General features: G+C 42.9%; 2 protein-coding genes and 2 long non-coding RNA genes across 4 annotated transcripts; 1 reads left to right on the top strand and 3 right to left on the bottom strand.

The window, feature by feature from the left end:
• Positions 1 to 1456: 1456 nt before the first annotated feature.
• Positions 1457 to 4238, bottom strand: LOC4802393 (uncharacterized). The gene is made up of 2 exons (XM_001359283.4): positions 4092 to 4238; positions 1457 to 2693 (listed from the first exon to the last, which is right to left on the bottom strand). Exon 2 carries the CDS (start codon positions 2661 to 2663, stop codon positions 1560 to 1562), a length of 1104 nt encoding a protein of 367 aa, XP_001359320.2. The 5' UTR covers positions 2664 to 2693; positions 4092 to 4238; the 3' UTR covers positions 1457 to 1559.
• A 95-nt stretch (positions 4239 to 4333) lies between these two features.
• On the top strand, positions 4334 to 14735 carry LOC117185669 (uncharacterized). Its single transcript, XR_004471143.1, has 3 exons — positions 4334 to 4496; positions 13900 to 14565; positions 14620 to 14735. It is a non-coding gene; the product is annotated as an uncharacterized lncRNA (long non-coding RNA).
• On the bottom strand, positions 8741 to 9570 carry LOC26532410 (uncharacterized). The gene is made up of 2 exons (XM_015182286.2): positions 9412 to 9570; positions 8741 to 9294 (listed from the first exon to the last, which is right to left on the bottom strand). The coding sequence occupies exons 1-2, from the start codon at positions 9439 to 9441 to the stop codon at positions 8812 to 8814; spliced, it is 513 nt and encodes a 170-aa protein (XP_015037772.1). The 5' UTR covers positions 9442 to 9570; the 3' UTR covers positions 8741 to 8811.
• LOC117185668 (uncharacterized) lies at positions 13823 to 14624 on the bottom strand. The gene is made up of 3 exons (XR_004471142.1): positions 14491 to 14624; positions 14053 to 14131; positions 13823 to 13984 (listed from the first exon to the last, which is right to left on the bottom strand). It is a non-coding gene; the product is annotated as an uncharacterized lncRNA (long non-coding RNA).
• Positions 14736 to 21863: the final 7128 nt, after the last annotated feature.

Here is a 21863-nt window from a genome sequence, read left to right as displayed (position 1 = left end):
GCAGGCTGCCATAAAGCAATAACCATAAACATTTAGTCAGGGGCATCCAAAAGTTGTACAGTTGTACAGCTCAAGTGACGGAGGGTATACCAGACCAGGAAAACATACAAACATTTGTGTATTCCTGAGTCACAGTCTAATCAATCAATCAACAATAGTTAAATTACTATCCACTATAGAAAATCCGTTTAACTATCCCTTCATAAATTTGTGTTTTCAATAGCAAGCACAGTTCTCCATCTGATCAACTTACCTAAGGGGTATCGCATAGTCTAGACACACCGAAATATGCCACTGTCTTATTGTTGTTGTTAGCTTTTTTGGGGTCGTTCCAACGTGATTAGATGCGATTGTGCGCGCAATTGAGCGAAATTGATGGCAATGCCATTAAAAGGTATGGCTGGTCATGCCTTCCGCTTCCACTACCCCCCCGCTGTTGCTGCGTTTACCCTGCTTACACCCCACTAAACGCTGCATTGGTTTTCCCTTTGGGATGTCAGCGTCCCAACCATCGCTGCCATCGCCATCGTCGTCGTCGTCGTCGTTCATAATTAATTTTCTACTGAATTTACTTTCATGGCATTTTGGTTAGCTGAGAGTGGTCCTCATCCTCCACCTCCCCCTTCTTCCTACTGCTGCTGCTGTGGGCACATAAAAGTTGTTTCAGCTGCGGCATTTATTTTAATTTGAAAACTATTTCCCTTCCTCGTCCTTCCTTATTTCTAACCAACCGGTTGCAACCCCTAGGCCCTGCCCAACCCCGCCCTGCCTTCCTCTTCCACTGCCTCCCTGCTTCCGCTTCCGATCACGCTTATGCTCATTATTTTCGCATGACTTTCGTTGGATTTTTATTACACAAGTCGCTGTATATTGCGTATACGCAGCGTTGTCCGCCGTTTTCATTATAATTTGTATATGGCGTGCACCCGATTTTAGTGAGGAGAATGGGATGGGGAATAAAGCACAAAATCTGCTATAAATATTAGTAGAGGCCGCTGCCGTTGGAGCTGGGGCTTATGGTAACATAATTATATGGCGTGCTCGGTTTCTGGCCAATCGAGGGACTGGGCCAACTTTTGGATATCCTGTGCAAATGATCAAAGGAGGAACGCTCTCGCTTCGTGGCATACGAGTATGTCGCGGCACATATCAAAATACTTAGCGTAGTTAAGCGCGCAAATTATTTGCACGAAACTATTTTTATTCCCCCTAGGGTTAAACGGGATGAGGTTGGGGCAGGGCCACTTCCGGTCGAGACCTAAAACCTGCCAGGCAGTTGGCGTGTGTGGCGCACATTTCGCTCTTCGGGGAGTCGTTGCCCCTCAAATGGCAAAACATTGAAAGGTAACCCGCCCTTTCCCGAAAGTCTCGCTGAAGCTGAAGTTCCTTCTTCGCTTCTGGCAACCTGGCAATTACCTTTTGATTGGTCACTTAAGCAATGTTCTCATTCTGTTGCTGGTTTTTTTGTTCGACGATTTATATGGTAGGTTGTTGGTAGACACAAGGTCACTATACATTTTTCAACATTTGCAATTTTGATAGGTCACAAAAAAGTATATTTATTCCTTCTTTTCATTGAGCTTTTTTAAGCCGGAAGCAGTGCCATCGCCCATGTCACGACTCGTGGCTACAGAGGAAAGGGACGAAGGTCGTGCCACAGGCTGGGTGCACATCAAGGAGAGCGGCTTGAGGCGCTCCCCCTCGAGGGATATTTTGGCCTCGAAGTAACGTCTGGCCCCATGAACGCCCACCTGCGAGACATCCACTTCGTCCACGCGGCTGAAGCGATCGGTTTCGGCATCTCTGGTGGGCCACTTGTCCAGCTGCAGGCGGTTGAGGAGTGAGGCGTATATTAGTAGGAAATGGCTAAAGTGCACGGCACTGCAGCGTGGCCCAGCTACTTGGGCCATGATGCTCTTGGCCTCCCGGTGTGTCTGCGGCACTGAGAGCTTTTCTAGACCCCGTTTCAGGTCGGTGAGGGCAATGTAGCCGTCGGCATCCTGGTCGACTTCGTTGAATACCTTGAAAGCCACATCGATCTCGGGGCGCTTGAACCAGGCAACAAACTTGTGGTATACCTCTTCCATGCCTATGTCCCCCTCCTTGACGCTGATGTCCATGCAGCTGTGTTGCGTGAAGTTTGGTTTTGGTTCCATAACCACGAGCATTGAGTCGTGAGACGAGTCCTTGCCACCCACTACCCTACATTCTCTTTGATGCATCAACTGGTCGCAGGAGTTGATCTGCGGCAGACTGCTACCACTGTCCAAGCTCATGTTGGAAGTATGAGGATCGCGCCGAAGGATCATCTTTCGAATGGTATGGTACGACTCGCAAGAGGAAAAGGATGAGCATGACATGCTCGCAGTGGTCATATTCTCCTCCGACTCCTTGCCCCACTCGTTGAGCGATATCCCTGATGCCTCTCGCTCTATATCACCGAAAGACTCCTCTGTCGAGTCCTCTGGCTCGTCCGATTGTTCGCCTGGCTGCGCAGAATCCTGTGGCAGCACCGTTGATGCCTTGGATGATAGATTGGACTCCGGTGGGACGACGGTCTGCTCTCCTGACTCATTGGGCGCATTTTTGAGCGTCGTCTGGCTCACACTCACACTCATCGACACGACATAATCACCGTCAGTCATATCTGCGTCCGACGACATTGTGCACAATCGCAGGATTTAACCGATGTTCTAAAAATTAAAGCTATTATTATAAAAAAAAACTATAAATTTGTTCAATAAAATGTGTCTTTTCCAGATCTTTTCCAAAAATGTCTGTGATATGATGATGGAATTTACTTTGAGTGTCTCAGGAATCGAATAAAATTGTTATGGAAAACAAAGAACTCCCAAATATTATCACTCTTCATAATGGTTTTGGCTTCTTGAATGAGCCCCCATTTGCACAACTTTTTGGCGAGAGGGGAGAGAAGTTGGTCCGCTGTCCACTTGAGATTAACGACTGAAGTCGAATTTCGGCACGTTAACATGCCATGGCCATAAACAGTTAATTAAGCTTTTATTGGTTACTCTTTTTTCTCGTTTGGCTTTCGAACCGACGGACATTTCACGTTTTATTTGTCAAACAAGCGGCCAAAAAGTGACGACCATAAACGTCCAACGCAGTCCCAAAGCCGAAGGAGACCGTCACCACGCACCGCCTTGGTTGCGGCTACAGGCCGGGAATCCAACTCTGACTCTGACTCCGGCGTCACCGCTGCGGTACCGGTCTACGGCTTATTTATTCACTCATTTCGTGTGCAAAAATATTTGGTGATAACGAGCTGGCAGCCCACGGCGACTTGTCATGTTTAAACCACATTTATTTGCTGCTGTGCTTTCTCCACAGCGTCGACAATAAAAAAATGTATATATACACATACATATACATACATATATAAAAGTAATTTTTCCGTATATATGTATATTTTTTTTTGTACGTTAGCCCTACAAGAAATACGAACAACGGGGACGGACGGGAAAGGAACAAGAAATGTCAGCAAAAAGTTGCCGGCTTCGGCATTTAATTTACATAGCAAAGTTTTTCCTTATTTCGAGAATGCTGATTATAAAATGGCCAAGGAAATGGGGAACTGAACTGCGAGTTGGGAACTGGGTTAACCCCGGAGTAGCTCTGTTGGATGTACGGATGGCGGGAGGCTTGCAAAAACATCGACAACCAGATAAAAAGCGCCAAAAAAACCAACGAATTTGTCCCCAAAAACAGGGCTTTATAGGTGAAGAGAGGGTGCAAGGTAAGCTGAGTGCAGAAAGTTCTGCAGCTCTTTAATCAGGCACCAACACAAATAAACTCAGATATAGGCAAATCATAAGCAATTGTGGGTTCTGTGAATGGGTTTCGCTTCCAAACTGCCCATTCAGGCTAGGAAACATGACCAACAAATATAACATTCCTTAACTATAGAGATTGAACAAACGACAACAACGGAAGACAATAATTGAACAATGTACCTTTCAGACGAGAAATCAAATAAGCAAGAAACTACTGTCCCTACTTAAGGTAACCAGAAGTATCGTTTCAAACGAGAACCCATTGAAATATTTGTTGTAATATAAGAAAATACTCACTTGAGATAGTGTCTGAAGAATGAGCAGATTAATGAGCCGAAAATTTTACACCACCAAAATGTAATATCAAGAGAAATCTTTACTGGTAATTTAAAAACTTTTTCAAAATATTTCTATGTTTAATTTTGTAGCTAATAATTTGTTTGAAGTTTGGAACGAGGCCAATATTTCTTATGAGCTCAGAGTAAATTAAAATGAATTGTCAAATAAAAAAATCGTGCTGTGTTCAATCAATAAATCAACAAATCATATTCCTATCCAAAAGTACAATTTTCGAATCTCTTTTCGGGAACATCCCCTGCTGAGTGTGCCTACTTTTGAGCCAGGAAAACTTTCGCTTGGCCCAAAAGTGTCAAAACAACTGGCTTGGAGGCGGAGGCTGGCGCTCCTACGGCCAAAGAAAGTGTAAGTTGTTGATTTCGTAAGCCAGTGCGAACAAAAGGAGGTGCGGCACGCCCACCAAAAGGGAGTTGGCCATTGGCCAAAACGTACTATTTTTTGGTTCACTATTTTCCGTTGGGCTCAGAGAAGTTCATGAAAAACTGCAAGCAAGTGAAATTGAAATGCAGGCTGACGTCCTCCCAACTTGCTGCATAAATTGCAACCTTGCATCATGGGGGAAAAACAAATAAAACCGTTCGAAGAGTCTGCCGATCATAATTAATGATGGGTACAGGCAGACCCTGCCTTTTCCTTTTCGAGGGGCATAATAAATCTCAATATAACTCAAGTGACTGTTACAGTCTAAACTTTGACATTTGATGGAAGGGTTGGGCATTCCATACTCGCCTTTTCACCATTTCCATGACCGGACCGGCTCCTGCAGCCATCGTTTGTCATGCTGCACGTAAGTCCAATAAGGGTCCAGCTTAAAGTCCAAATACTTGACCGGGTAGGGAGCAGACCAGCCTTTACTTAAATACATATATATATTTGTTTTTCCCTGTCCTTCTTTTTTTCGTGAAAGCCCAAATTGATTGCTTGAAAAATTTCCGCCTCATTCTAGGGCATCTTCGGTCATCCTCTTGGCTGGGACTGGGACTGGAGCTGGGGCGGGTGCTGGCCTTTGCTTTGCCTTTTTTCCCCCATTTATTTTTTTGGTCGTTTGGGATTTCACTTAATTGAAACCTTAAATGTTTTTACATTGCGTTTGCCTACAGCAAGAATGAAAGCCACAGCAAACACAAGAGCACCCATACATACATCCAAGGCAGTGTAAAATGAAGTTTACAAAAAGTGTAGCAAACTTTTTGCGATTCCGCAGAAAAAGCTCTCACACACACACACACACATGAAGCAGTAGGGACACATTCACACAGCGCGAAAGTCAATCAATCAACTTGTGTTTGCTGGACTTTATTTTTGATATTTTTATCGTAAACATTGGAGTGCAAATAAGTTATTTGAGAGTTGGCAGAGTTCTGACTCCTAAAATGAAGTGTAATAAAATGTACATTTGGTAGCTTCATTAGCTGCGAGCTAATTAGGAAAACAAAATGGCTAATGACTGAGATATTATTCTATTTTTATATACTTTTCTTTGGAAAGGTCCCAATCTTTTCCTTTTTCCGTTCTTCGCGTTTGGAAATTAAAGTGACCTCGAAAAATTGAGAAAAAAATTAGACATCTACCAGAATATCTGTATTCTATTTTTTATATATTTCAGTAGCCATTAAAGTCATAATTTCACATTAAGTGCAGACGTGACTGTGCCCGAACCACCGAAATATCCCAACGGGCGCCACATGAACACAATTGTGATAGGGCCCATGCCCATGTCCTCCCAGCAGTTTTTCTCATGCTCTGGACTCGGTCTTCGGTTTGCCTGCCATCGCAACCCAAACATTAATAAGTCAATTGATGTTTTGTTAACCCACCGAGAGGAGGCCAGAGATGAAGGCCGAGATGGAGGCAGTTCGTCATTCGAGTGGCAGCAGCTCCCTGGCGGCCATCGACATGCGTGTGCTCGCATTTATCCCGACGGGAGCCGGGACTAATTGCAATTTATGTACGCAATAAAACATTTGCCAAACTGCTGGTCGACACTGCCATTCGTTACGTTATGGCTTCTCCGGTTATAAATTTATGAATAAAGCCAATTCGGCGCTGGCGATGGCCTGTGGCTTTATTAATCAAGCCACCATGGTCACAGTCGAGTCAACAGCACAGCAATCCACCTCCCGGTGATCCGAGTCAATTGAAGTCAATGCTCAAATAATCACAGTCCCCGAAAAGTGGCTCAGAAAGGGGCGAAGAAGTTGATGTCGTGATTGGCTAAGCTGGAATTTGATTTCGAAGCAGAATCAGAATCAGCACTGCAAGACCATTAAAAAATTTACTACTGCATTACATAAAGATCCAGCGGCGAACACAAAATTTAACTGCCGCAGTCGTTACGCTCGAGGCATTAAAAGTAATCTGCTTAGCATTTTGCGGGAAATTATTCGACCAGTGGAAACAGGTGGCTAAAGGATGGCAAAAGGAGATGAATGCCGATGGTGATGCCCGGATGCCCTTCGTTAATTAATAATAATATAAAAATGTTAACGTGGAAAGTGTAAAATATAATATTAAAACAATTGTATGGATTTTTACTTCCTATCGAAGAAATCTGAAAGCTTGAAAATCGATTAAATAGATATCGAACGAGTAGTGCAATTAACTTATAATAAAAAATAGAAAACATCATTTGATATCCCTAATAATCCCAAATGCTATTATCTTCCGATATCTTCCTTGACGCTTTGAATTTATCAAACTTTCCCTAAAAGCTAAAATACCCTTACTACAACCTTTCTGAATTGCACAAAAATTTAGCAGCAACCCAAAAAAGAGATACAGAAAGAGAGCGAAGAAAAAATAGAGGCATGGTAGGGCAGAGACCATGGAACGGAAAAGGATGCTCTTGGTGCTTGCTTCTTCTCCATTTGAAGTGATTGCCGTGCACAATTCGCGCTAAAAGCTTTCACTTGCCAATTGCCGATGAAAACAAATGTGCCGCAGTCCTTCGCCCATGCGTTCACCCCACCCGTCTCCGCCTCGCCATCATCTCCATCTCCACCTCCGCCTACTGTTCATCCAACCAGTTGGCCTGGTCCACTGCAGATGATTCTGTTTTCGCAGTTGTTTTTCGAGCAACACTGAAGCTCAACTTGGCCAGAAACCCATTCCTATTAGGGTCCGCATCAAGATGTAGGAATAGGAATGGCATAGAGAGAGCGAAGGATAAATACCCTGAGGATATATTGGTGCGGCGAACGATGTCAAAACTAAGGTAAATCGAAAAGAGATGCTTGGATGGCAATCCCTTAAAATATCCTCTCCGTTTTCAGTTCTGTTCTAAAAGGATAGGTTAAAAAAGATAAGTATAGGAAAAGCTCTTTGGACTAACTACTAGTGGTAGTTAGGAAATTTGCCAGAAAAAAAGGGAAACAAATATGTAGGATTATTATCAAACTGTGATGACAAAGATGAATCTTTCTCATCCTACAACGATTCATTGGAATCTTTTACCTAATGGAACTCATTCCAAAGTATTTAAAAAATCACATTCCCTCAAGTATGACTCCCATAGGAAGCTAGCTGTATCTGCAATTAGTGATTCAAATGTGCACTAACTCTCCACAAATCTGAAATCGTTTGCATATCTGAAGCAGCTCCATCCATTCAAATTCACTCCATCAAATCAGTTCCCAAAGCAGGAAGACCTCTTCGGAAGTAACTCGAAAAACAAACCACTCAGAGCTGCCTCAATGGCGTTTGCTATCGGGGGCTGGGGCTGAGCTAATTGAAAACTACTTTCGAGTGCTCGTCCACCCAAACCCACACTTTAACACACAGACACACACCCAGACAAACACTTAGACACTCATACAACAATAGTAGATAGAGGGAGCGGCCAAAAGAAAGCCGCACATTACTCATACGCAACGTTGGTCATGGCATACAAAGGCATTGTGGCTGCTGCTTCCTCTGGAAGTTGGCCAGACTAGGCCGAATAGGCCAACTAGGCCCGGGCACGTCTAAGCATTTTGTATTTTTTGTTTTGTCTTTGTCCATTAATGCCATTGCATGGCTTCTTGGTGTCGTTGTCTGTGTGCGAGTGTGTGTGCATGAATACATTTTGTTTTCCCCAAGTTTTTCCACAGTGGCTGCGTACGTGATGCGGCATGCGAGGTGTCATGGTGCATATTTGAGGCAAGAATTAGGCGTGGTCTCTCAACGTTTCCGCTTTACTGTGCTGCCACAGTGAACGCTGCTTAGTGAACTCGTTGAACTGTGTGCCAGGTGAATCAGGTGCCAATCACCCAACACAGCGCTAATAGCAACAAATGGCACCTGGCAACACCTCTAAGTGCTCTCCATCACGGCTGAGAGCAGTGTGTTGGGAGCAGAGAAGCCGCCGCCTAAGTGCATTCTCAACTGTTTCCGTTTCTTTCCGCCCGCATTGTTTCGATTTATAGGCATCCCAGGGGCGTTGCTTTTTGCTGCATTCAATCTGTTCGAGGAGGTCGGTCGCCCTCCGTTCGTTGCCACTGATTTAGAATTAATAAAGGCAGTGCATTTTTATCCTGTCGCCAGCAGCAGTTGATTTCACCTGCCATTGTCTTGGCGCACACACACATCCAAAAATAAAGGTAGATATACATATAAATGTGTTGCATACATTTCAGCGACAAGATTTATGCACAACCAACTCCGGTGTCTGCTGCATATGGGTTCATGCTTTTGCCTTTTTACCTTTATGCAAAGTGCAGCGCCTTGCCCCATCTCTAGATATCTCTGCATCTCTTTCTATGTATGCCTCAGTTTCTGCATAAAACTTTAGCTCCGGCTCCTTCTGCTTCTGTTTTTTTGTTGTTTTTTGTGCGGCATTTGTGTCAAGTACACGACGCAGATTAAAGGGTACAACGCTGGAAGATTGCATAAGGCACAGGCACAAGCACACAGACACCCAGGAGGGAGGAGGATGGGATCCATAGTCCAGAGGATAAAATGGGGATGGCTCTGGAATGGGAAGGACGAGATAAATGGCCAGGCAACGCAGCACAAATCGAAAGGAATTGCAATTTAATGGCATAACCTTTGCCAGGAGCCTGGAGCCTGGAGTCCTGGAGACTCCTCTCGAGTACATATCCCAGTCGTACTCCACCGCTCCCCTTTCCGCTTCTCGTGTGCGACGCATATGTTTGCTGGGTGCATTCTGATTGGATTACGTAATGGAATTACGTAATTCGATATTGCCTTAATATTATCAGTGTCATATGGCCACGTTTCTCTGAGAGCCTTTCATAAAAATCGCATCTTAACGAATACTTACTAACGTTAACGCTAACTTTAATGGATGCATTACGATCCGGCCGCTTTACGACTTGTGCGTAACGTCATTTAATGACGTAACAGGGGCGAGCTCAGAGCGAACTTGGGTTGCTTTTGCGGTACTTCATTTGTTTGAGAGTTTCTTACGTTTAAAAATATATTTTGGTCTTCACTTACTAAAAACCGAAGCCAACTTAGAATCCATGTATATTTCTGAGGGCAATTATAATGGTTACAACCTGATTTTGTTCGGAGATTATATTTCGTGCATAGTAAGAAACACCTGTCGCACAGTGTAATTGGTATTCATTGAAGGAATTCATATTTCATCAAAGGAATATCAACCTTATTTTGGTAGAAATAAATGTTTCCTTCCCTGACCAAAATAACTGCACAAAGCAATAAATAAAAGTAAACGCTGGAATCTTATAATCCGTCGCTTATTTGGATATTTGCTGAGCACTTAACGCCTGCTGAATACTGAATCAGAAGCGGCTGCCCTTCGTGGAATCGCTCTGCCTTTGCCCAATCAAAAGTGCATAACTGTGTATGTCGGCTACCCCGAAAAAAGGAAAATGAAAGCAAAATTGTACCCAAAGTAAACTTCAGTCTGAAAAGGATTGGTCGAAGAGTGGAAAAAGGCGAAATGATCAGGAGCAGCACTGGGGAAAGTGCAGATGGGGAGTAGGTAGGGATAGTGGCAGTCAAGCAGCCAGCAGCGTATGCAATTTTACAGTAAATTGCAATAAGGTGTAAAGTCAAGTTGTTCTTGCTGCTGTTGCCACCGTTTGCCTTGCACAGCAGAGTCACACGTTGCACACTGGCAAGTGGTGCAAGAGGGTAAAGACTTCGGCAGGGAGTCTGAGGTCCTCTTCTTTCTCTGCACACAGCAGGAGCCCGTTCGAGTTGACTTGCACATTGTTGCATGCAGTGAGGCGTTTTCTTTGAGCACAGCACGCCGCCGCCAGGCGGCACTCAGCTGTAACCCTTTGAGTGGTGGGGCAGGGAGTTTGAGGCAGGGAAACACTGAGACAGAAAGAGCGTTGGGGGTCCCCGGGTAATGGGCCAGCATGCAGGTAAATAATATTTCTATAAAATAAAACATGAAAGACAAAAGACTGCTTTGAGTCGATGGTGCACATACCCTTCCAGATCCCACATTTTTTATGGGTAGTTGTGTTTGAAGATATATGAATATATGAATATTGATCATTTCTAGGAGAAAAAAGATTTCAGCATGAAGAAAAATGTGTGTAATAATCCATCCAGAAAGCAATTAACTCGGCTTAGCAAATGTCTAGTTAAATTCGAATAGAATACCCTCCGTAAGGGTATACATATCCATATGTACAACAGTGTGGCGTGTGAGATAAGTCTGAGTGAGTTGGTGTGTGTGTGCGGGGCAGTAGCGCAGCAGCGTGTGAGATAAAAATGAAATGCAGCTCCAGCATTTTTAGTATGCTTTAGATGACAACGGCCACCTAATGGCGCCAACTCTCACTTTTCCTCTCCATCTCCTTCTCTTTCTCTATTTCTCTCTCTGGCTCTCCGTCTCTACACGTGTGTGTGTGTGTGTGTATGTGCCATTTATAACAGCGACTTTAGAGTCACTTTCCCCATTCCCTTGTTCCTATCCCTGTCCCAGTCACATTGTGTTTCCCTGTGACACAGTTCATAATTAAATTCAAATACTTGTACCATTTTCACGCGCTTATGACACAAAATTTATGAATGAGCGCCTGAATACAAAGCCTCCTCCGCCAGGACTCCACTCGTGCTCGTACCATGCACGTACCACGTACCCTGACTATCTTCTGGGCCCGTTCCCCGTTACCGTTTCCATTGTGGGGTATTGGAGACCGCCACCTGCTGTTCTTGGGCCTAGCACAGCGGGCGTTTAAAATTAATAACGTTGAGCGTGCTTCCCCAGTATTACAGATGGAAAATGTCTATGCATGGCTGTCCTCGTAACACCCATTCCTGTATTGTGTAAGAAGCCTTTGCTTTGGCTTTGGCTTTGTCAGCTGGCAGTTGTTGTCCTGACAGCTTTTCAAAGTCAATAAGAGAAATACCAAACCTGTCTGTCTCTGACTGCATCCCCTGCTTGATAAGTTTTCAGCTTACAGTTACAGGATAGAGAGCCCAGAAGGTACTAGTGACCGTTTAAAAGTTGGATTGTCACATGAATATGGGTAGAAATGGAAAAAGGGAGACTGTAAGGACTCTCTCTTTCTACTGGTGGCTTTTTACCAGAGCTTTCCATTATACGTATGTATTTTTCATTTTTTTTGCCACCTTTCATGCACATTTGACACAAGTCACGCGTAGTTTTTAATTAAAAAACTTTTACGTGCAATTATTTCTGCCCCGCCCATACTGGCACACCCACTGGCCCACACTCTCCCCCCGACGCATAAATATTTTCCATTGAATTGCAATAAAATCCACATTTTTCCATTGCACTGTTACGAGTTTTTCCCCGCACTGCATCTGCACCTGCAGATTATTTTCCCCTTGCCTTTGCGGACACTCGTTCCGTTCCTTTGTTGTGCGAATAATTCACAATATTGCGTATACGCTGGGGCGTGGCGGCGGCTGCGGTCGCAGCCGCCTTGAATGTCAACACAATGTCACCCAATGTGATCTCCAGCGGAAATTGGTGTAAGTGAAATGCACAAACAACTTTTCCAAAAAGCAAAACACTCGAGAGCCAATGGAAAAAGGGGAAAAACTCTTCCAGCAATCCTTGAGAGAAGTTTTCCATCCTGCTCCTTCCTTTTTTTTTGCATATTGAGTGATGGTGGAGCATCGACTGAATCATCTGATTCATTGATTAAACACAGAATCGGGTTTTTTTGGGCTGTGGAAGTCGGTTCGGTCCTGTTCCTCCCCTTAACCCCTTGATGCCACTGCTGCACAGCATCCAAGCTGTTGAAGCATGAAATTTCCAAAGCCTAATGAAGTGTAAAGGTTTATCGCTTGAAGAAAACGCAGGCCACGCTGCCTGCCTGTTCTTTGTTGTTTCGAGTACGCTTTCTTTTTTCAGGATGCCATACAATTGCAGAGCAAGTTTGTGAGCATCAGTGCAAGGTAGCAGCTCTCAGATATTTTTTTGAATTTTTAGAGAGATGTTTCGAATACCTTGAATGCGAAATAAGCGTTTAGATAGTCTATCCCCCGATGGTCACAGTTGCAATGGAAAACGCAAAGAGAGCTAGAATTATTCCCCATTTTTAAGGGTATTCTAAGCTTCGTTGGTGTGCGACAGTTTAGCTGCCTACCATCGTGATTATTGGCCCTTCATCAATAGCTTTTTTTTGGCCTTGGACCCGAGCCCCTCTCAGTTTTATTATTATTGTTTTGCTCTACGTGTTATTTAGCTTTTGCCTTTGCTTTCGGTTTTTCTTTTGCTTTTGCCATTCGCTTTCCCGATTCGCTGTTGTGTCATATTTCATTTGGCCTACACTCGTGTCGTATATGTACATGTTTCCTATACTATATGGTCACGGTAACAAGGTTTATTATTATTTGTTTTCCCTCTTTTCGTTTATTTTTTTCGGGTTTTTGCTAATTTTAAACATCATTGATTTTGCTGATTTATTGAAATGTTCGACTATAAGTTATGGACACCGCGCCTCGATCGGTCCTTGTATTTCAATTGAAACATACAAATTTATAGATTTGATTATAATAAATCAGCCATAGAACAGAGTCGAAAAAAGAGCACGGCACGCATGACTTATAAGAACAGATACATTTCCATAATTCTCGATGTTTTTTTGTTCGCCTAGATTGCGTTCATTAATTATAATTAAATACGTATGCCATGCCATGGCATGTAATACTAATAACAATTTAATTATGAAGATATATAACAATGGGAGATAATTTTAACAAGTTTTTTTTTGGGTCTGTTGTCCTGTTTACACGGTGTCACGATGCTGTCTCTTAATGCAGTTTATTTCGGACAATGCCAGTCTGCCAGTTAACACTTGTATTGAAATAATTAAATTAAATTATCCGCTATTCTGTTTTCGGAATTTATTTAAGGCTATTTAAGTATATTTTTTGTTTGCTAATTGTGGAGAAAAGCTTCATTAAAAAATATTAATATTCACAAATAGTTCGTGGATAAAATTTACCTTAGACTACATACATATATATCCAAATAGTTTCCATAACAATACAGAGTCGGACGGCTTGACGAACAGACACATAACAAGTCTTTAGCGTTGGCTCCGATCCTTAGAAATTATATAACAAGCAAAGTTCCTCTAGTCTTTTGGGGAAAAACTTTTAAAGAAATGAGTCTGGTAAGAGAATATTCTTAGATGTTTTAATGTTAAGCCAACTGAAAAAATTGAATCAAATATTTTGACCAACGAAGCATATCGTTTTTCCTAAAGTCTGCCACTAAAACTAGTTTTATTTAAACCAATGATTCACATCTCTTTTACCCAAAATATTTTATTTATTTCATTCTGCCCAGGTGTACCTATGGACCATCGGCCATTCTGGCCAGTTGCCTGAGGCGAGGCACTTGCCCCCAGCATTGGCATCAGTATCGGATGCAACTAGGAAATCAAAATGTGCATATGAAAGTAATTTCCACACTTAATAGGATACGGATACGGAAACTCACTCTGGCTATACGTTTTACGATATCCTCTCCGCTTTTTTATGCCATTGACTATCCCATTCATGCATACATTTGCATCTGGCTACAGAGAGGGAAGAGGGGAAGAGCAATAGAGCTTTTCGTCATTGAATACATAAGAATGCTCGACTCGACCTCGTCACACGGTGACTCTCTCTCTCTCTCTCTGTATCTGGCTGTCTCCTGCCACCTGCCACCCACGGCCATGGCGAATGTTTCCGTTCGAGTTTCCGTTTGGCATACGTTACCATATCCCATGGTATATAGCATATAGCAGTTACCGTTACCGTTACCAGGGGCGTGACAGATGGGAGGCTGCGAGTCTGAGAGGCTGACAGACTAACGGACGGACGGGATTGAGTCTGAGAGGCCGAAACGGCATCTCATATGTCTGCTGTCAAATTTTGAAATTATTCTACTTACTCGGCTTACAAGTAGAGCATGAAATAAACGAAAACGAGCAACGCATTCTGCACTCTGTCAAGTGAGACTCTCCAGGTGAGACTCCTATTGCAACAGAGAGAGAGTTGAAGTCACTGATGCATCTTGTAGATGCTGCCACGGAGATACAGTTACAGTTACAGATGGTGTGCCATAAGTTTATATGCCCGCAACGAAGAAAAACTCTACTGAAGCAAAACCAAATGCGGCAGCTGCTTCATTTCATTCCCATTGCCACTGCCACTGCTAGACTGCCTGCCAGTGGTGCTTCCTTCGCATCATTGATTTGCTTCTGCCACGCCCCCACATCCTCCTCTACATTCCACATCCGGCTTCTCCTTCTGCGCTTTCCCGCGATCGATGCTGGCAATTTCGATTGGGGCTTGGCGCAATTTCACTTGCCATTGTCATGGCTATAAAAAAGAAAACCAAAACCCATAGGAAGCTGCTTTGATCTGCTCTGATTGACCATTGAAATTGCACGTCAGCTTGTTTGAAAGGGTCGGTAAGGGGTGTTAGGGGTGGTCGTGCACACAATGCGGTGTGAATGGCAGGGTAGTGTTGGATCGGTACATGTGGCGTATGAGTAATAGGCGAGACATGACAAGATACACACGACCAGAAAATAAATAGGTTGCCTGAGAAGAAGACACTCTCTTTATCGATAAAATTTTATAGATAGTACATATACGACAAATGTGTCCATAAAAGCATTGCTATTTTGTAGCCAATTTATTCACAAACCATAGCTTCCATAGTTATCCATACGTAGTCAAAAGAATATATAACATTTTTCATTTTAAAAATTCAAATATTATCAAATTAATATCAACGGTAGATATCAAAAACCCAAAAATATGTATGGATTTGTTTACAAATATATTTATAAGAACGATAATTTTAGGAATGAATTTGGGTCATGGTTAAATGGTCTTAAAATGTTGTACGACAAAGCAGGCCTATTCCAAAATATCTATGAAAGTCTTACAAGGCTGGAAAATAACCACAAATATATATAAACAAGCACACATCATTTTGAATATCCATACATCACATTTTGTTTAGATCAAAAAATTAATATTTAAAGCAAAATTTTAGTTTTGGGCCTAGGCAGAAGGGCGGAAAGATTACAAGAAATCAGAAGATGGAGTATAGTTCCATTGCGGATCCACTTTCGGATGGACATCATCGTGAAAAGCAAGAGATATCCGAAGTAGATCACTTATCGATGCAAGAGGAGCTTCGAGTGTCTCAGGAGCCAAATATTGATGTACATTGCCAACAGCACAGTTTCAAGGAAGTCCAGAAGCAACCTTCAAGCCCCTGTATGGTCAACAGAGAGAACCTCAATAAATTATTTCCCATTACCGGAAATCAGCGAATATTTATACGCATAACTATAGACCCCAGTGACCCGGGAGACGATCTAAAAACTGGTTAAGTGCCCAGCTTCCGATTCCGTTTCAAGCAACGCAAGGAAACATAAATACCTTAAATTCGTAGAGCAATTTAGGTCCCTTATTTGATTGGACATTCGCGTATGTTAAGTGTTTGCAAAATGATAACCATATGAATGCCATATATATAGCGATATTTTAGAAGGATTCGTGAGATAACTTTCTATTGCTCCTTACAAGGCAAAAATTTTACACTTGCTGTAGCACACCTTCTTCTACGCAAACAATCCTCCTAATTTGAAAAAGAAACAGAACCTTTGAACAGTTCGGGGCTGCTGCTTTGCCGATCACGTGTGATAGAGAGTAAAGAACTGCTTAGATGATACATATGCAGTACGGAAACAAAGGCGAAACAATATAGTATGGATTTACTTTAGGCTCCTCCTCTGGCTATAATTTATAATATTAATGCTGCTTCAGCCGACAGTTTAAAATTCAAGTAATAAAATGATTATCATGTTTATCTAAGATGAAATTTGCTATTGTTTATAGAATGTATCATTCAATGGTATACGATATTTTTGATAAGAAGCTTCAAACGCATATTTTCGATAAATTACACATTATAATTTTTAAGGTACAACAAATTTCTAAGACCTCCTATCCACAGAGAGTTTCTCTGCAGCCACTTTTTGCACACTTCGTCAATGGCTGATGCTAATCTCTGGCTCGGTTTGATGCCCGAATAAGTCAAAATATGTACATAGCAACCCACAGAAACAGCAACACCAGCAACAAGATCAAAATCAAATTGATAGAGGAGCAGCACGCATACAGAGAGAGATAGAGAGAGCGAAGACGAGAGAGATAGAGGAAAAGCTGTGGATAGCGTTGCCAGTTATTGCCGGGTACATGAAAAATTAAGCTTGCTTTAAGCGTGCCCCAGAGACAAGTTTACCCCCATCTGAGATGTGCATATATCTTCTTGGTTGCTGCTGCTGTTACTGCTGTTGTTGGATTTGTGATTTTGCAGCAGACAATAGTGCGAAGATTTACATATAGCCCCCAGACTCAGTCTCAGACCCAGCCCCATTCGTCTATCCTGCCGTGCAGAACGTGCACGTGTGTTTGCTTTGTAATAAGCAGGAGACTTTGGGAGTTGTTCCTTCAACTACAGGCAATAGCAGCATAAACAGCAGCAACAGCGACTCGAAGTGGCAAACAAACAATAAAGTCGGGCGCTGAAAAGTATGCTATGCCAAATCAGACCCCAGAGTGCAGCGCGCAAGCAAATTAGATTTGCAACGAAAGAGGGCGACGAGGGTTATCTTCCTCTTGACGTCAGTCACTCTCACATACTTCGCTGAAATATGACACAAACTGTGACGCATCTAATGGCAGAAGCACTAGCGAGTGGGCGATGTGCTGCAACATTGCCAGCGGGTAAGGGAAAGTTCTCCTCATGTGACGCAGCAAACAAATATTTATACAACGCACTTGGACCCCCCGGCAGACAGACAGCGACAAACAGACAAAGCAAACGGAGATAGATGTAGTTAAATAGCTCAAGTTTCGTGTAGGACTCTTACCTGTGCAAAACATCTTGGTAGGGAGGACGACACACACACGAGTTAATGAGGCTGCGAAGGACATGCTGAAATGAAAACCACAGAGCGATATTATGAGGATGAGTTACTGGAAGTGCAGCAGTGCACGCAAGACTACACAGGCCTTAAATGAAATCAGCTTTGTGTCTAACTAGGCGTATGCGTAATTTTTGCTATCAACATTCAAATGTTTATCCAAGTGTTTTGTTAATTTTATCTATCTCTCTGTCTCTCCCTGGGGACCTCCTTCCTAGACTTAGATGCTCGTTCATCGAAGCGTGTGCCTTACCTTTAGCCGAGCGTGCGATAAGAACTGGCAAAATATTAACATTGCGTTTACGCACTGTGTGTGTGTGCATCAGAGAATCATCTGCTGCTGCTGCTGCTGGTGTCTGACGATGGTTTGTGTTTGCTTTTAACGCATGTGCAAGGCAGCAATTAAATACACTTGGCATAATCGTAACCAGTTTGTCGTTTATCTCCCCAAATAACATACAATATGCAGGGATGTACACGCATATACACAAACATATTTGCCAAAGACAGATAGATAATTTCTCTGTGAAACCTGGGAAACTCTTTGCTCAACTCTTTGCTCTAGTTAAACTATCTCTCTCTATCTCTCCCTCTCTAAAATTTAATCATTTATTTGTTTTCGATTCTACCTGCTTTTCCGATTTTAATTAGTTTGATTTGTAATATCATGTTCGTGTGCGTGTGTTGATTCTTTATATTTTCATCTCCGCTATCGTATTCGTCAGACTTATGCAAATTTAAATTCGCTCAAGCTAAAAATACCTGCTACCCCGCCCATCAGATGTTCGAGGCAAAGCTATCTGCCAGAAAGTAATTTGTATCCCGCTCACATTTTTTTGGATTGGGGTTTTGTAAGGAGGTGGCAGCCATAAAAAAACCACTGAAATCTTATAATAAATGCCTGGGCATTTGCGTCATGGATGATCTGCTGCGAGAGCGAATGAGTACTCGAGAAAATGCAATTAGTTTTGGTGAAAATGGAAGTGGAAACGCCACTGACAATCCACGTCTGTTGCACACCGGACAGCACTAATTTGGCCACAACAAGTGGAGTTTCTGCTGAACTGTCTGATGCTTTTTGAGGCTGATAGCTCAGAGAACTTCTACCACTCCTATGCCATAGCTGTGCTGTAGCACAACAAGAACAAAGCATTTTACACGCCGTATTGGGCACATACTCTGTTTGTGTGCGTGGAAAATTTCTTACACCGGGTCCAGGTCCAGGTCTTGCCTTGGCCTCGTCCTCGTCTCCATCTTGTTGCATACTCGTATGTTTTATGTGTGTGTAAATTCGCATCACGTTCAACAAAATGGCAAAACGTGTAGCCTGGCAAAAGGAAATTGGAATTCGATGTCTTTAAAAACAGCTTTTTCCCTCCAGCCAGACACAGGCGAGAGAGAGAGAGAGATAGGAGTTGCCAAAAATGGAGAGAGAGAGAGAGAGAGCTGGCTACAACTGCAATCTTGGGACCTTGCCGAGTGGCCCAGAGAGAAGAAGTAGCTTAGAGTAATGAATATTTAATAAGGGCAGCCACAAAGCTTTCCCTTCAGTTTCCACTTCTCATTTGCTCGACAACCGCAAGGACTATGCCACCTATTAAGGGTCTGTTGCTGCCCCTGATCCAGCTCCAACTTCCCTTTTTTCTTTCACTTTTCACTCATTGTGGAAAATTGGTTTTAAATTGATTTACCATAAGCTCACACAAACGAGCAAGAAGTCGAAACCAGAGCCCGACTCCCCGCCAATTCCCATTGTCTCACCATCTGGGAGTATTCCTCCGCTCCGCTTGGATCTATATGCACATCAGCAAATTAGAAGAAATCATTTTGCCATTGCAGTTGATTTCATGTTCAAGCAGTACCCTTTTCTCTTTCTTTTGCAGTCCAATTACGGGCGTGCCACACAATTTATATGCAGAGCAGTACATGTTTATTGGAACTGCGTGGGGTTGCACAAACGTGTTGCTGCTTAATTGCAACCCTGCTACGGGCAACGGGCAACCCTGCTCGCCAGCAATTAGAAGTAGTCAGCCAAGAACAACTGCAACACGAATGTGCAACAAGGAGCAGCATCAGCACAAAGACAATGATGTCAGTAACGCCAAGAGTCCATGGAAAGGGGGCGGGAGAAATATCAGTCAAACCACATGACATTTAGCATCTGACATACACCTCAACTATCCAGCTGTCTGTCTGCCACTGCTACCGACTTGGCCTTTTATTTCGTTGCACGAAATTGCTTTTGCCGCATTGCCAACTTTTGTTAATGTCATTCTAACTGCTGACAGCCCACTGACCCTGCCCCCTGCCCCCTGCCCACTACCCACTGCCCCATGCTCCATACCACTTTAGGGGCCGTCGTTGTCGTCATTAAAACTTTAACAGTTTTATGGTGGCAACAGGCCCTGTCGACACTTTAGTTGCGCTTTTGTTTTCCCCAACCCAAGCTCCATTGCCTCCCCTCCCCGTGTACCTCAGTGCATATGTGAGAAAAAAAAAAAACACAACAAGCAACAATTCAAAATGAAATTTTCCAGCTCTTGTCCCTCGGCTTTCACTTTTATATTCCTGTCTCCGCTGACGGACGACAAACTGTAACAAATTAAAATCCCAAAAAAACGAGAGTACTTCTACTATATGGAACAAATGCCTGAGAGCATGGCACAAACGTGTCCTTTCACAAAAAAGCATAAATATTTTACTATATTTTTTTTCCAATTAATTGTTGTTGCTAATGCAAAGGAAGCCAGAAAATTAAATTAAATTGCGGTGTTGCGCTATACGCACTAATAATATTTTTCCATTGACTCTCTTTTGTTTAAATATTTCAAAAAATTTACAGATAAAAAGCGATGAGCAGCGAGCGCCTGTTTAATAATTTCTATATACCTTTAAAATAATTAAATGTAAATTACAGTTTTTCACCTGGTGTTTTATCAATAGCTTTTTGCGTATCATCTTTCTCTTTGTGATTGAACAGGAAATAATATTCCTCTTAATGGATATGCTACCCAAACCTGAAGAGTAACGGCAGCAGGTCCTACATGCCTAAATGCAAATACCCATTTGTTTAATTTTGATGCCCATTAACGAAAATTTCGACTAATTAATTATAAATGAACGCCATGCGTGCGGCTTTCTTGCTGCCTTCTGCCTTCTTTTTTTTCGGTTAAATTTCTTATAATCGAATTACTTATATAACCGCAGAAATGCCAGATGGTGGGGGACTTGGACTGGGACTGAGACTGAGACAGGCACAGGCACAGGCACAGGCGGACTCCCCATCGACGACACCACTAAGCTGCTTACGGTTACCAGAAGGCTGGGTCCGGGGCTCCTTCTTGGCTCAGTGTGTGACATTTGCCTTTGGTCGCTGGGGCGTATACGTAACATTTTGTTTCTTTTTTTTGTATATGTAACACACATACATAAAAATGCCGAGAAGGAGAGCAGAGGCATTGGGATCCCCAGCAAAGTGAAGTGGCAGGGCTTTAGAGCAAAAGCCGCTTAATGCTCGCATAAAAAATGGCGACGACAACGAGAGCGAGAGACCCCGGAAAGAGTCCTCGAAACTTGATAAAATGTAAAATTATCGCACATTCATTGTTATTGTTCTCCCTTTTCCCCTCACATTGCTATATACGAGTATTTCGCTCTCTTTTTTCAGCTCGTCGGCAGCTTTGGGTTAAATAAGCCAACTCAAACACGCAGCTAAACACACGAAATCAAACTTGAAGAATTACGTTGATTTGCCTTAAAGAAAGACGACTGGGAATCCGAAACCGCTTCTTCGCGCTGCTTGCTGCTCCTTCTGCCAGGAAGTGCGTCAACGGAAATTTTGCAGCACACGCAATGCAAGCAGTCCTGAGAGGGAGGGAGGTCCTGGGGATGGCCGTGCCGTGCCTCTTAAATGGCAGCCAGTTAGATTTTACTTTGCTTTATTTCATTTCATGTTCGTTTTATTTTTATTCGGTGGCAGTCAGCAATGGTATTTCCCAATCTCGCAATCCCAATTTTTTTGGCGGTTCTCTGCTCTCTGTACTGGCTACACTAAATCACTTTAGAAATTAGCATAATCCGGTGAGTAAATAAAAATAAGTGAACGTCTTCTGGCGTGCCAAATTTCAGTTCACTGAATGCGGCAACAAACGCGATTTTGGCGATTTCTTTTGCTCCTACTACCATCTCTCCTTCTCTGGGCAATCGACATCGAAATCGCAAAGGACGAAGGAGCAAAATGATGGTACACAGAGAGAGGCACAGAAGGTGTAGCATAAGGATATTCATGTAGTCGGCAGCCAGGGATGGCAAGGAA

Source organism: Drosophila pseudoobscura, chromosome 2 (genome assembly GCF_009870125.1).
Source record: "Drosophila pseudoobscura strain MV-25-SWS-2005 chromosome 2, UCI_Dpse_MV25, whole genome shotgun sequence".
In the NCBI taxonomy this organism is placed as follows: domain Eukaryota; kingdom Metazoa; phylum Arthropoda; class Insecta; order Diptera; family Drosophilidae; genus Drosophila; species Drosophila pseudoobscura.
This window is presented reverse-complemented; position numbering and strand designations above follow the sequence as displayed.

Excerpts from the sequence above, each read along its gene's own strand:
- LOC26532410 (XM_015182286.2), bottom strand. The coding sequence starts at position 9,441 with ATGCATCCATTAAAGTTAGCGTTAACGTTA. Across the intron at positions 9,295-9,411 it reads TAAAGTTAGCGTTAACGTTA|AATGCACCCAGCAAACATAT; the intron begins GTAAGTATTCGT and ends TAATCCAATCAG.
- LOC4802393 (XM_001359283.4), bottom strand. The coding sequence starts at position 2,663 with ATGTCGTCGGACGCAGATATGACTGACGGTGATTATGTCGTGTCGATG.